The sequence below is a fragment of the Pseudophryne corroboree genome, chromosome 1, assembly GCF_028390025.1.
Source record: "Pseudophryne corroboree isolate aPseCor3 chromosome 1, aPseCor3.hap2, whole genome shotgun sequence".
Taxonomy (NCBI): Eukaryota; Metazoa; Chordata; class Amphibia; order Anura; family Myobatrachidae; genus Pseudophryne; species Pseudophryne corroboree.
In genome coordinates, this window is record NC_086444.1 from 565770792 (window position 1) to 565784210 (window position 13419).

Here is a 13419-nt window from a genome sequence, read left to right on the forward strand (position 1 = left end):
TTGTCAAATAAAGACTTGCTTGGGTCGAACACAGGTAGAGAAATGGTAAAGGAGACATATAGGATATCGCTGACTGCACAAGGTTGCTGCTTGTTGTAACAACGGGGTGAACCTCTATTTGGGTGGGGGGTCACAGTGCCTAAATTCCTAATTGTGGAGATGGGCAGAGGTCTGCAACCATCTCTTGGGGTATTTTCCCCATGCCCAATGTCAGATTGCGAGCAATACCAATTGGTCAGGTCATTATCTCTTAAAATGTCAGGTATTCTACCAGATTGTAGGTCTCTAATTACATGTGTGATTGCGTTGAGGACATAATTACCATATGCAGTGCATATTATTTCTTTCCCCACCTGATTTTGTCTGGCTTCTCTATTGTTCAGTTCAATGATTTCGTTTATCTTGGCTTGGGTCTCTGAAAACAATCTTGCTATATCATGCATGTTATAAACAGTAAATTTTTCTTCACTGGCCAGACCCTCAATGCCCTGCAGGACAGGCTTCAAAACATATTGCCCCTCTTTCTGCTCAAAATTGCCTATGTGTCTGCGGATGACTTCCAAATCCGCCCTATTCCAAATTGACATCCCGGAACCAAACAGTCCAGGGATGGATCCAATGATCCCATCTAAGCTTTGTAATTTCCTGGATCTAAAAATACCTTTTTGGTTAGGGGTTGCCTGTCCTGTGTATGGGTCTTGAGTTCTGCTCTGGTGAGAAGCAACAATATCTACTAGTAATGAAGCATAGAATAAAGAAACATTACTATTTACACAATAACCAAATTCTGCCATATTCCATTTTGATAGATTTAGGACTACTGGTACATGTATATATTGTACATTGTTTATCAAGGAACCAGGAATGGAGGTGGCAGTAAGGCCACTTGTGGGTCCTTCACTTGTTGGTGGGCACTCAGCTGTTTTAGTAGATGGCAGTGATTTAGCCTTTGTTGTGGTACTTGGGGGAGTAGGGTCTCTTTTCTGGGACACATTCAGTGTGATGCTCCCAGGAACATAAGTCCTCTTTACTGTGGGTGGATTCCCATACATGGGAATGGGGATGATAAAACCATATATCCAGGTTCCTGTGTCTGTAGGGTTTGCATGGCTAAGCAATAGTGATCCATTTGGAAAAACATGTATTCTACCCATGTAATGTGGTGAGTTTCCTGCGTTTCCATTATCCCAGGCTTTAATTTCTTTGTCTGCTGGGCCCCACCAGGATACCTGTTTCCCTGTTGTGCCTTGTACTGACACTGGAAGGAGGATGGATTCTCCCTCTTTACAGTGAATCGGATTGGCTTCCACTCTAATTGAAATGTTGACCTCACTGGTACACTGGATCTGGAGGCTCACCACGAAGGACAGAACCAAAGTCGGGATTCTCATTTTTCTGTAAAACCAAAACAAAACAAAATAAAATTATAAGAAAGAAAGAGAGATGCGCTACTCAGTTGACCCTTCTCCTTTGTACAGTTTAATCTGATTGGCATGTACCCATTTGTCCTGCACTTTCTTTGCATCGTTGATTCTTAATTTGTATACTGAGGGACTCAGTCTGTCCACTATTGAAAATGGTCCTCTCCATTTCTTGCCCAGACCATGGTCTGTGGGTCGGAGTTCTAGAAACATGACCCTTTCTCCAACTTCCCAACAATTTTCTCTTACACCTTTGTCAAAATAAGCCTTTGCTTTTCTCTGTGCTTTCCCTAACTGCTGTGCTGCAAACAGATGAACCTCTGTGAGTGCTTTTTGCAGTTTTGTAAGGTACTGATCCATTGATAGTCTATCAATAGTAGGGGTGTGTAGATCTATCCAAAGGTGCTCTGGCAATCTCATTTGCCTGCCTGTCATTAATTCAAAGGGGGTCAATCGGGTCGCTGATGAAGGTGTGGCCCTTATTGCCATTGCCACTAGGGGTAGCAAATTATCCCAGTTCTTACCATTTATGCCAACAAACTTTCTCAACATAGTTTTGATCTGTCTGTTGGCACGTTCCACCTGTCCAGAAGATTCAGGATGAAAAGGGACATGGAAGCTTTGTTTTATTCCCAGCATTTCCAGGCATGTTTGCATCACATTACCTGTGAAATGTGAACCTTGGTCTGATTCAACCGATGTTGGAAGGCCCCACCGTGTGAATATCTGATCAACCAGAATTTTTGCTGTGCTCAGAGCTGTGTTACTTTTAGAGGGAAAAATTTCTACCCATTTTGAAAATAGGTCAGTCACAACCAACACGTATTTGTTATTTTTAGCTGTGGCAGGCAGAGGGCCCATGTAATCAATTTGTAAGGCATTCCAGGGACCTTCCCTTCTCTGGATTCTCAGTGGAGCATTTATCTTTCTAGGTGCTGGGTTAACTTGGGCACATACCACACAGTTGTCACAGTATTGCTGTACATCTTTTACCATATCTGGCCACCAACCTATTGTTTTTAGTCTCTGCTGTGTCTTTTCTACACCCTGGTGTCCACCTGTGGGGAGGTCGTGTACAAGATATATCATTTCATTCCTGTACTCTTTTGGGACTACCCATGTTGTATCTTCCCCATTGTGGATAAGCATTTCCTTGTCCTCTGTTAGTGTTAGATTTGGTGTGTGTTTTGCCAATGTATTTCCCTCTGTTAAGTCCAACTCCTCATTCCTCAACTTTTGTATGATTTCTTTAATTTCAGGGTCCTGCATTTGGATCTCTGAAATGTCTGGTGCATTTATCATCTCTGGCCTTTTTGCCACTGCACATACAAGAGGGCACACTTTTGGCTCTGGGCTTGCTTTCGGTATCTGCCACAGCTCCCCCTCTTGTGCCCCTTGTTTGGCTAAAAGGTCAGACATTTCATTCTGTTCATGGTGTGGTGATGTAGTTGAATGCCCTTTGACTTTACAGACCCAGGGGACATGTGTTAGACTCTGTGCCAGGGAAACTATGTACTGGAGAAGGTCTGCATATTTAAGAGGGCTTCCATCAGATGAGGTATACTGATGAGTTTGCCAAAAGGGCAAAAATTCAGTAAGGGCATTACACACCCATGCTGAGTCCGAGTACAATGCGATTTCATGTTTGTGGTCTTGGAATAATTCAAGGGCATGTGCTACTGCTGCCAGCTCAGCGTACTGTGCAGACTTTACATCACAAGATCGAAAAACAGATTGTGGTGTGGTTTGGGGATGCATTATGTACAGACCAAAACCTGCATGGGGTGACCCATGTACATAAAAACATGAACCATCTGTAAAGATCTGGGTGGTTTGTTCAGGGGCTGTAGCCTCCTGTGGCATTGCTCTAAACAAATGTTTTGAATGGTCAGCTGGGAGTAAGTCACATGTGTGTGTCAGTCCCTGGTATATTAGTCCATATGCACAGGTGGATGGACTGTTAGTTGCCTTCACTGTTATATCTCGATCCTGCAACAAAAGGGCCCAATGTGCTAACCTGGCATTAGAGACATTCCCATCTTTGATTCTGTCTGTGAGGAGGAACCTTGTTGGTGTGTGCGTGGAATGTAAGATGATAGGGTTCAGGCCTATCATGTATGTGAACTGTTTTACTGCCCAAAATGTGGCAAGAAGGTGTTTTTCACACACAGAGTATTTTAATTCCACTGGTGTCAGTAACTTTGATGCATAAGCTATGGGCCTTTGCTGTGCATGTATTTCCTGTGACAGGACTGCAGACATGGCTGTTTCTGTTGCTGCTGTCTCTAAGTGAAAGGGTAACTGTGGGTCTGGATTTGCAAGGGCAGGGGCACTAGCTAGTGCTTCTTTTAATGTTTCTACTGCCTTTGTGTGACTGGGGGTCCATTCCCATTTTATATCCTTTTTGAGGAGAGAATAGAGAGGTGCAGATATTTGTGAAAAATCAGAAATGAAGGACCTAGAGTAATTTACCAACCCCAGGAAGGATCTCAGTGTAGGTATGCTGACAGGAAGGGGTAAACGAAGGATGGTTTTTACCTTATCTGCCGATATTGTTCTCCCATCAGCCGTAACACTGATCCCCAGGAAGGAAACAGATTCCCGTAAAATCTGAGCTTTAGATGGGTTACACTTCAAACCTGCGTCTTTGAGGATGCCAAGGAGTTCTCCCAGTAGCTGAAGATGCTCTTCCTTTGTCTCTGTTGCTAGTAAGAGATCATCTACATACTGCAATAAATTCTTGTGGGAAGAAAAATCAGTTAAAATTTCTCTCATCGTAGTATGGAAAAATGATGGAGAATTATGGAAGCCCTGTGGAAGACATGTAAACGTGTATTGCTTTCCCAGAAATGTGAAGGCAAATTTGTATTGACACTCTTCAGATAGAGGCAGAGACCAAAACCCATTTGAAATATCTAAAACTGTGAACCATTTATGCTCTGGGCTTAACATTTTTAGAATGTCTGGCATTGACGCAACAGTGGGTGCGCAGCTAAGCGTAAGGCCATTAAGTTTGCGGTAGTCAATTGTGAGCCGCCAGGAACCATCCGGTTTCCGTACTGGCCATATTGGCGCATTGTTAGTGGATACACATGGTCTGATTACACGCTGCTCTAACAGAGAGTCAATTGTTTCTTGAATGAAGCTTATGGCCTCCTGTGGGAAATTGTACTGCTTCTGTGGGGGAGGGTCAAGACCACTGACTTCAATCACCTTGTTTACCTTCCCACAGTCATGTTTGTGTTTAGCAAAAGCATCCTGAAACTGTTCAAGTAATGGTAATACCAAATCTTTGTCAGGATGATCAACATTAGCCTTAAGCACATCATATTTCGCATTATTGGGTTTTACAGCAGCAATTACATGGGAATCTGGTATAATTACAACCTCAGGTGTTACATTAGGAGAACTCTGCAGAAGTAAAAGGTTAGTCAGATCCAATATACACCCATTAGGGATCATAAAGTCAGACCCTAATAAATTAGTTTCACTTGGCAGTGAGGCTAATGCAAATGTGTGAATTGCAGATACATCTCCTATTTGTATTTGGAGAGGGTTTGACAGCACTGTATCTACCTTATTCCCTGCAAAGCTTTGGAGATGTATTGTTTTTCCTGCTGACAGAGGAGAGTGATGTGGCTGATCATCATGTAGGATTGATATGGCGGCACCGGTGTCTAGTAACATTGTGTGCTGGTGGCCCCTGACCAGAACCGAGACTTGAGGGCGCCCGCACCTATCTAAAGTGATTGGTGCAACTATCCTTGGGGCCACTGACTGTCAATTTTTCTCCTTTTGTGTGTCAGATTGCTGCACTTTGTTTGCTTTTTCTAAATTCTCATACTTCTCTTTTATGGCCTGTAGCTGGTGTCTTAGCTCTGTGTAAGTGGGACCCTGGTGTTTAAACTCTGTGTCCTTTCCTCTGTTCCCAAAATGTTGTGAGTAACCCATGTGTCTATTCCAAGCTCCATCATTTGAATGTCCTTGGTATCCTCTACCTCCACCTCTAAAAATGGATCTCTCTTTAAAAAGTCCCCCTCTCCTTTGTGACCCTGTGTTCCATTGTGGGTTAAATGGTGTGTTTACCTCCCCTGGAATGTGGGGCCCTTCAACCACCATTGGTTTACCTTCTGACTCTAATGCTGCAACCCTCTTTATAACACATTTCTCATTCCTTTCTGCCATCTTACGTTGCTTACTGGCCTGTACTGCTTGAAAGGACCGCTGCATTAATCCCATTATTTTATCATAGCTATGCTTTACGGTATCTATCAAGTGTTCACACTTAGCTTTAATTGTGGGGTGCGAGTTATGCACCAACAAGTTTTTGAAATCTTTGCTGTTTTTCTGACTGTTGTCATTTTTGCTGTTTCCTGCACTGTATGCTGCCCACAATCTATTTGCATATATTAATGGGTTCTCCTCACTTTGCTGTTTGATTTCATATGCAACCATTGTGCCTGCTACTGAAGGGTTAATTATCTTTTGTAGCTCCTCTACAGTTTCTTCATATGTACCTTTACCTTCTTTAATCAAATCTGTCAAAGCACTCCAAGCAGCTAATGGAATTGTTAATTGCAGTACCTTAACCTGATCAGTGAGATTTCTAATTCCTAGAAGTTCACACCTCTGCTGAACATTAGCTGCATGGGAGGTGATGTGTTCTCCTGAACTCATTTTTCCAATCATATCTGCCACTCCCATAAGTGTTTTTATGGGTTGTGGGGGATGATTGGCACTAGGGGCCCTTGAGTGAATGGCCTCTCCTTCACTATTGAATCCCAATAGGGTGTTCCTACTCTCAGTGAGGAATGCTGGCTGTTTATGAGCCCTGTGTGCCTCAATTTCTGTCTGTACTTCTTCATCACTACTATCTGTGCCTATTAATATAGAGCACTCCCTATTCGCTGCTGATTCTGCAAACTCTCCCATTGCTATGGGTACCCTGAGGGTAGATTCAGTAGAATTCCCCTCTCCCCAGCAGTCCTCTCTGTCCTCATGATTTGTGTCCCATTGTTCTCTTTCATATGCATAGATAGGATATGGGGCAGTGGCTGCAGTTCCTATCCTAATGTTTGCAGCAATATGTCCTTTCAGAACAGATATCTCTTGCATAAGCTGCATCTCCCTGTCCACACAAGGGGTATGGTCAATTGCTTTCCCTTTCATACATTCTGTGAGCTGTCCCTGCATAACTTTATATGCACTTATTATCTCATCTCTCTCTGTTGTAACCTCTGTTAGAGCTCTCCTACATTCTGTGGATTCCCTCTGAGCATTTTTATGTTTCTGTAACACTTCATCCTGGGAGATTTTACCCATGTCATTAAGTGTTGTTAAAGTTTTAATTTGGATATTTAGCTGATCTATTTTTTCCTTGCTTTCTGTTTCTTTTAAATTAGATTCTTCTCTACATTTTTGTAGGGTTTTAGCTAAACTGCTTAATTTAGCATCCATAGCCAAACAGGCTGCATACAAGCCTGCAATGGCTATTCCTTTCTGTTTCCTTTTCTTTGATGATTTAATTTCATCATCAAACAAACCCTGGACATAGCTCCATGGGTTTTCTTTTAATTTGGCATCACAAGCAAAGTCTGTACACTTTTGCTTTGTGATGTATTTCACTACAATGCTGTCTATATTTGACATTGTAGCCATTTTACAGATTTATTCCCTTTCGTTATATGTATTCTATCACTGAGAATTACAAACTTTTAGTATTTGGGAACAATATTTCCTATATTTTGCACGTGGTATCCTCCCTTATCTGTTCGCTAGCCTGATAAGTTAAACTCTAACACCCGTGTTTTTTAATTTCTTACTTTAGGCCTTTTTTAGAAAATAAAATTCTCTAGTCATTTGCAACTTATTCCACTGTGATCTTGTATTTTGCCCAGCGGGCTTATAGCCCTTGCGCTGCCCCTAAATATTGTATTTAGTCAAAATTGATACTGAATAATTCCAAGTCCCTTCCGTGGTCGCCAATGTTGATTTATGGAATCTTATATAACATATATTTATTATATCATATATTGATATAATGGTTTATGTATTTTATATCTGCAAATATATTATAATAGGCTTACAAATAGGTGGGCTCATAACAAAAGGGGTGATGTTTAGTACTGGTCCAATCACACAATATGTAATGCGTGGACGTTCCTATTTTCATACCTGTGATTGGCTCAGATTAAAGGAGCTATATCTCTACTGTCCAGGAAATATTTCCAGGCAAAGCCTAAATATACTTTACAGAGATATATAATCCTGGCTCATTGAACATATAAGTACTATACTTTGACTACAAGTCAGTTGTCCCAACTTGCAGAGCCTTATATAATATATGCAGATTTCATGTATAACTTTAGTGATTCCGAAAATGAGTTCAAGACTTGGAATACCAGCTCTATTTTGTCTAGTACATTTATTATAGGTGATACAAATTACAAGATAAGATAACACAATGATAATAAATCTTATAATTTATCTAAACTTCCTTAACCATGGTACATACATAAAACACAAACAGTTTTACAAACTTAAACAATTAATACACATACTATACACTTGCAAGAATATGTGAGGGCATAATTCATAGCTACCGTCTTAGGATCCTGACTCCCTCTGGACTTTGTTCCTTCCTCCTCTCCTTCTAACTCTCTATCTATCAGACTGCCCCTTATATCCTATATTCTACCAATTCAAAACTAGTATATGCCCACAGTTTCCAATGGAGTACATAATTATAGGTTTTGACAGATTCCAAAGTGTAATAAAACGTTCTCTGCTAACTCCGTCCCACGGTGGTGAGCATGTAGAGAATTTTGGGATCATAAAGTTTGGTATTCCTTTATCCATCAGAGATCTACCTTTGTATGGATGTGTAAACGATCTATTTCGCCTAGGCCCTAGGGTGTTAGCATAAATGATTGTGACCTGTTTATAGTGCGTTTGATCCTATATTATCATTGCCTCTGGCCAGCAGTATAACTGGACAATAGGCCAGCTGGTTGATGTACTCTCTAAAGGTATGAAGATCTTTGATTGTGAATTCCAATGCACCCTGTTCATACCAGTAACTGTTTGCATATTATGAGACCTGAGCTAGGTGACCTATTGACTTTATCCACCAAGTTATAATCATTTATTTGCTGTGTGTGAATCAAGTATACAGTATACATATATCTACATATCATGTAAACTTTGATTTAATTGTAGTTGGTATAGCGCAGATCAGACGTTAATCCTTTGATTAATACAGATATGAATAATGGCATGGAAGGGATGAATTTGTGTAATGCTCAATGTATTGTGTATTCTGGCTATATGGCTTACACAGAGAAAACCTGTCTCTTACATAATGACCCATAATCTTGCAGTAAAACACACAGAAATACATGCTACTAAATTCTCAAAACATAAGACTAATACATTCAAACCTATTTAAGTTATACCTTACAATAATATATATATACACACACTCTTAACTGGTTAAAATCACATTGGGTAATAAATCATATTATTTAATTTACATAATTTGTTCTAACTTTGGTACCTACTAAATTATATTGTTATGTAATGGTCTATATGGCAACAATACGAAGGTTCAAGTTCAAAATGGAATCGCTCAGGGCGATTATTGCAAGCCTGGAAAATTTCATGGTATCACTGGACATCAAGGATACTTACCTGCATGTCCCTATTTTCCCTCTTCACCAGGTGTACCTCAAAATTGTGGTACAGGATTGTCATTACCAATTCCAGACTTTGCCGTTGGTCTGTCCCCGGCACTGAGGGTATTTACCAAGGTAATGGCCGAAGTACTTATCCCGTACTTGGACGATCTCCTTATAAAGGCGAGGTCCAGGGAGCAGTTGTTCGTCGGAGTAGCACTTTCTCGGGAAGTGCTACAACAGCACGGCTGGATTCTGAATATTCCAAAGTCGCAGCTGGTTCCTACGACGCGTCTACTGTTCCTGGATATGGTTCTGGACACAGAACAGGTTAAAATGGGTTTCTCCCGGAGGAGAAGTCCAAGGAGTTGGCGTTTCTAGACGGAGACCTCCTAATACAAATACAGGTATCGGTGCATCAATGCATGCGAGCCTTGGAAAAGATGGTAGCTTCTTACGAAGAATTTCCATTAGTCAATTCCCATGCAAGGGATCTGTTGGACAAGTGGTCCGGGTCGCATCCTCAGATGCATCGGCGGATAACCCTGTCTCCAAGGGCCAGGGTGTCGCTGTGGTGGTGACTGCAGAGTGCTCATAGGCTGGGGGGCAGTCACACAGGGAAGAAACGTCCAAGGCCTATGGAAAAGTCAGGAGACTTCCCTACACATAAATGTTCTGGAACTATGGGCCATTTACAATGCCCTAAGTCAGGCTAGACCCCTGCTTCAACACCGGCCGGTGCTGATCCAGTCAGACAACATCACGGCGGTCGCTCATGTAAACCGACAGGGCGGCACAAGAAGCAGGATGGCGATGACCGAAGCCACAAGGATTCGCCAATGGGCGGAAAATCATGTGTTAGCACTGTCAGCAGTGTTCATTCCTGGAGTGGACAACTGAGAAGCAGACTTTCTCAGCAGATATAACCTCCACCCGGGAGAGTGGGGACTTCATCCAGAAGTTTTCCAAATGATTGTACACCGTGGGGAAAGGCCACAGGTGGACAGGAGGGCGTCCCGCCTCAACAATAAGCTACAAAGAAATTGCGCCAGGTCAAGGGACCCTCAGGCGATAGCTGTGGACGCTCTGGTAACACCGTGGGTGTACCAGTCGGTGTATGTGTTCCCTTCTCTGCCTCTCATACCCAGGGTAATGAGAATAATAAGAAGGAGAGGAATAAGAACTATACTCATTGTTCCGGGGGGCCAAGAAGAGCTTGGTACCCAGAACTCCAAGAAATGATCTCAGAGGACCCATGGCCTCTGCAGCTCAGACAGGACCTGCTGAAGCAGGGGTCCTGTCTGTTCCAAGACTTACCGCGGCTGCATTTGACGGCATGGCGGTTGAACGCCGGATCCTGAAGGAAAAAGGCATTCCGGAGGAAGTTATCCCTACGCTATTTAAAGCTGGGAAAGAAGTGAACGCAAACCATTATCACCGCATATGGCGAAAATATGTTGCGTGCTGTGAGGCCAGTACGGCCCCAAAGGAGGAATTTCAGCTAGGTCAATTTCTGCACTTCCTACAAGTCAGAGGTGACTGGGCCTAACATTGGGTTCCATTAAGGTCCTGATTTCGGCTCTATCGATTTTCTTCCAAAATAGAACTGGCTTCACTGCCTGAAGTTCAGATTTTTGTTAAGGGAGTGCTGCATAGTCAGCCCCCGTTTGTGCCTCCAGTGGCACCGTGGGATCTCAACGTAGTGTTGGATTTCCTGAAGTCGCATTGAGTTGAGCCACTTAAATCCGTGGAGCTATAATACCTCACGTGGAAAGTGTTCATGCTGTGGGCCTTGGCGTCGGCCAGGCGTGTATCAGAATTGGCGGCTTTGTCAAAAGCTCTTATCTGTATTTTATATGGATAAGGCGGAATTGAGGACTCGTTCCCAATTCCTTCCTAAGGTGGTAGCAGTTTTTCATGTGAACCAACCTATTGTGGTACCTGCGGCTACTAGGGACTTGGAGGACTCCAAGTTGCTGGACGTAGTCAGGGCGCTGAAAATATGTTTCCAGGACGGCTGGAGTCAGAAAATCTGACTCGCTGTTTATCCTGTATGCACCAAACAAGCTGGGTGCTCCTGCTTTTAAGCAGACTATTGCTCATTGGATTTGTAGTACAATTCAGCTTGCACATTCTGTGGCAGGCCTGCCACAACCAAAATCTGTAAAAGCCCATTCCACAAGGAAGGTGGGCTCATCTTGGGCGGCTGCCCGAGGGGTCTCGGCTTTACAACTTTGCCGAGCAGCTACTTGGTCAGGGGCTAACACGTTTGCTAATTTCTACAAATTTAATACCCTGGCTGAGGAGGACCTGGAGTTCTCTCATTCGGTGCTGCAGAGTCATCCGCACTCTCCCGCCCGTTTGTGAGCTTTGGTATAATCCCCATGGTCCTTACGGAGTTCCCAGCATCCACTAGGACGTCAGAAAATAAGAATTTACTTACCGATAATTCTATTTCTCGTAGTCCGTAGTGGATGCTGGGCGCCCATCCCAAGTGCGGATTGTCTGCAATACTTGTACATAGTTATTGTTAACTAAATCGGGTTATTGTTGTAGTGAGCCATCTTTTCTAGAGGCTCATCTGTTATCATACTGTTAACTGGGTTCAGATCACAAGTTATACGGTGTGATTGGTGTGGCTGGTATGAGTCTTACCCGGGATTCAAAATCCTTCCTTATTGTGTACGCTCGTCCGGGCACAGTATCCTAACTGAGGCTTGGAGGAGGGTCATAGGGGGAGGAGCCAGTGCACACCAGATAGTCCTAAAGCTTTCTTTAGATGTGCCCAGTCTACTGCGGAGCCGCTATTCCCCATGGTCCTTACGGAGTTCTCAGCATCCACTACGGACTACGAGAAATAGAATTATCGGTAAGTAAATTCTTATTTTTAATCCGATTTATTTTTTTATTTTTTTTGCCATACTACTGCTTAGTTCAATTTGGAACTGCTTTAGTTTCAGATATTCGAACCTCATGGAGAAAAGCCATCCAGAGTGATGAATTTTCCAGTGTGTCCAGTCCAGTAGAAGAGCCATGTATGGAGTTGCCTACGGAGCAGGAGTCTACCCACTGCAGTCAGGTAGACCTGAGCATGGCTTGCTTCTTGTCTACCTCTCATGTGTCTGAGCAGAATGAGTCACCTGATAAGAGAGTGTCTGCAAGCACTGGTAAGCCAGACATGCACCAGCAAGTAAGCTTTAGTAAGGGCACCCTTCCTTACCTGGCATGTGACACAAACACTGCACAAGAAGAGTTTGTCCAGTTAATGGACCATGATATTGTGAAGACTTCAGTGTCACGGCCTGTTGAAGAGAAGAACCAAACCTTTACATTTGAAAACCAGTTCTCTAGTAAATTAATGGACAACACAATGCTTATATGTGCACCGAGTCAAGAAAATGCTTCTGCACAGACAACTCTGTCATGGAATTCCTCTAATATAGTAGATTATAGCAATAGTTCAGACAGTCATGAGGTAATTCAATTTGGCATTCTACACGAAACGCTTCCAGAAGGAGTCGGGAACATAAGTCTTAACAGCACAACTAGTGCAGAGAATTCTGAAGCAGACAGAGACCACAAAGTACCAAGTAATGACCCACTTTTGGACAATACTGAGTGTAGTTGGAAAACTTTGCAGCATAAATTGGACCTCCATTCTATACGCACTCGATATGAAGCACTTAAAAGGAACTTTTTTACATCCTTGACAGATGCCGAGAATGGTGAGGAGCAGACTCCTTTGAGAGGTGTTGCAAAGCACAAATCTGAGTCAAGTCTTCTAACAGAGTCTGGAAATTTGTTCAGTCCTATAGACAAAGGGCTAACAGAGGTAATGACTCCATCACCAAGAGGGAGAAAGCTTTCTCTCCCACAGCTGATATCATTTTCTCCAAATAATGAAAGACTACATGCCAAGGCTACAGATGAGACGGACGTCTTTCATTCACAGTGTGAGTTATTTTACTCTTATTTTACATCTGACAGAATTACTCTTAATTTCATGGTGTGTTTGTTTTTTGAGGAAATTCAATATTTTTCCGGTCACCAGCTGCTATATGCAGGGCTGTGCAGTCAGTACACCAAACTTTGGTTTGGTCAGACTCCTTCTTTTTTTTTTTTTTCTCTACTGAGGGGCTTATTCAGTTGAAGTCGGAATTGCTGTCAAAGTCTGAAAGACTGCAGTTTCCAACTTTTTTTTTATGGAGCTGCTGATTTTCCGACTTGTAAATCATGTGGATCGGCGGATTAGCCGCAGATCCACATGTTTTTGCCGAATGAGTGGCCACTTCCGACAGGTTTTTTTTCTTTTTTGGCCGTTTTGG

The 13419-nt window shown here is 42.6% G+C and overlaps 1 protein-coding gene across 1 annotated transcript in view; it reads left to right on the top strand.

The window, feature by feature from the left end:
• The window catches only part of HAUS6 (HAUS augmin like complex subunit 6), a 199397-nt gene that overhangs the window by 173844 nt on the left and 12134 nt on the right, over window positions 1–13419 (top strand). The window contains exon 16 of the mRNA XM_063914178.1: window positions 12049–13047. Within this exon, the coding sequence (XP_063770248.1) occupies window positions 12049–13047 (999 nt within the window). The remainder of the gene's footprint in view (window positions 1–12048; window positions 13048–13419) is intronic.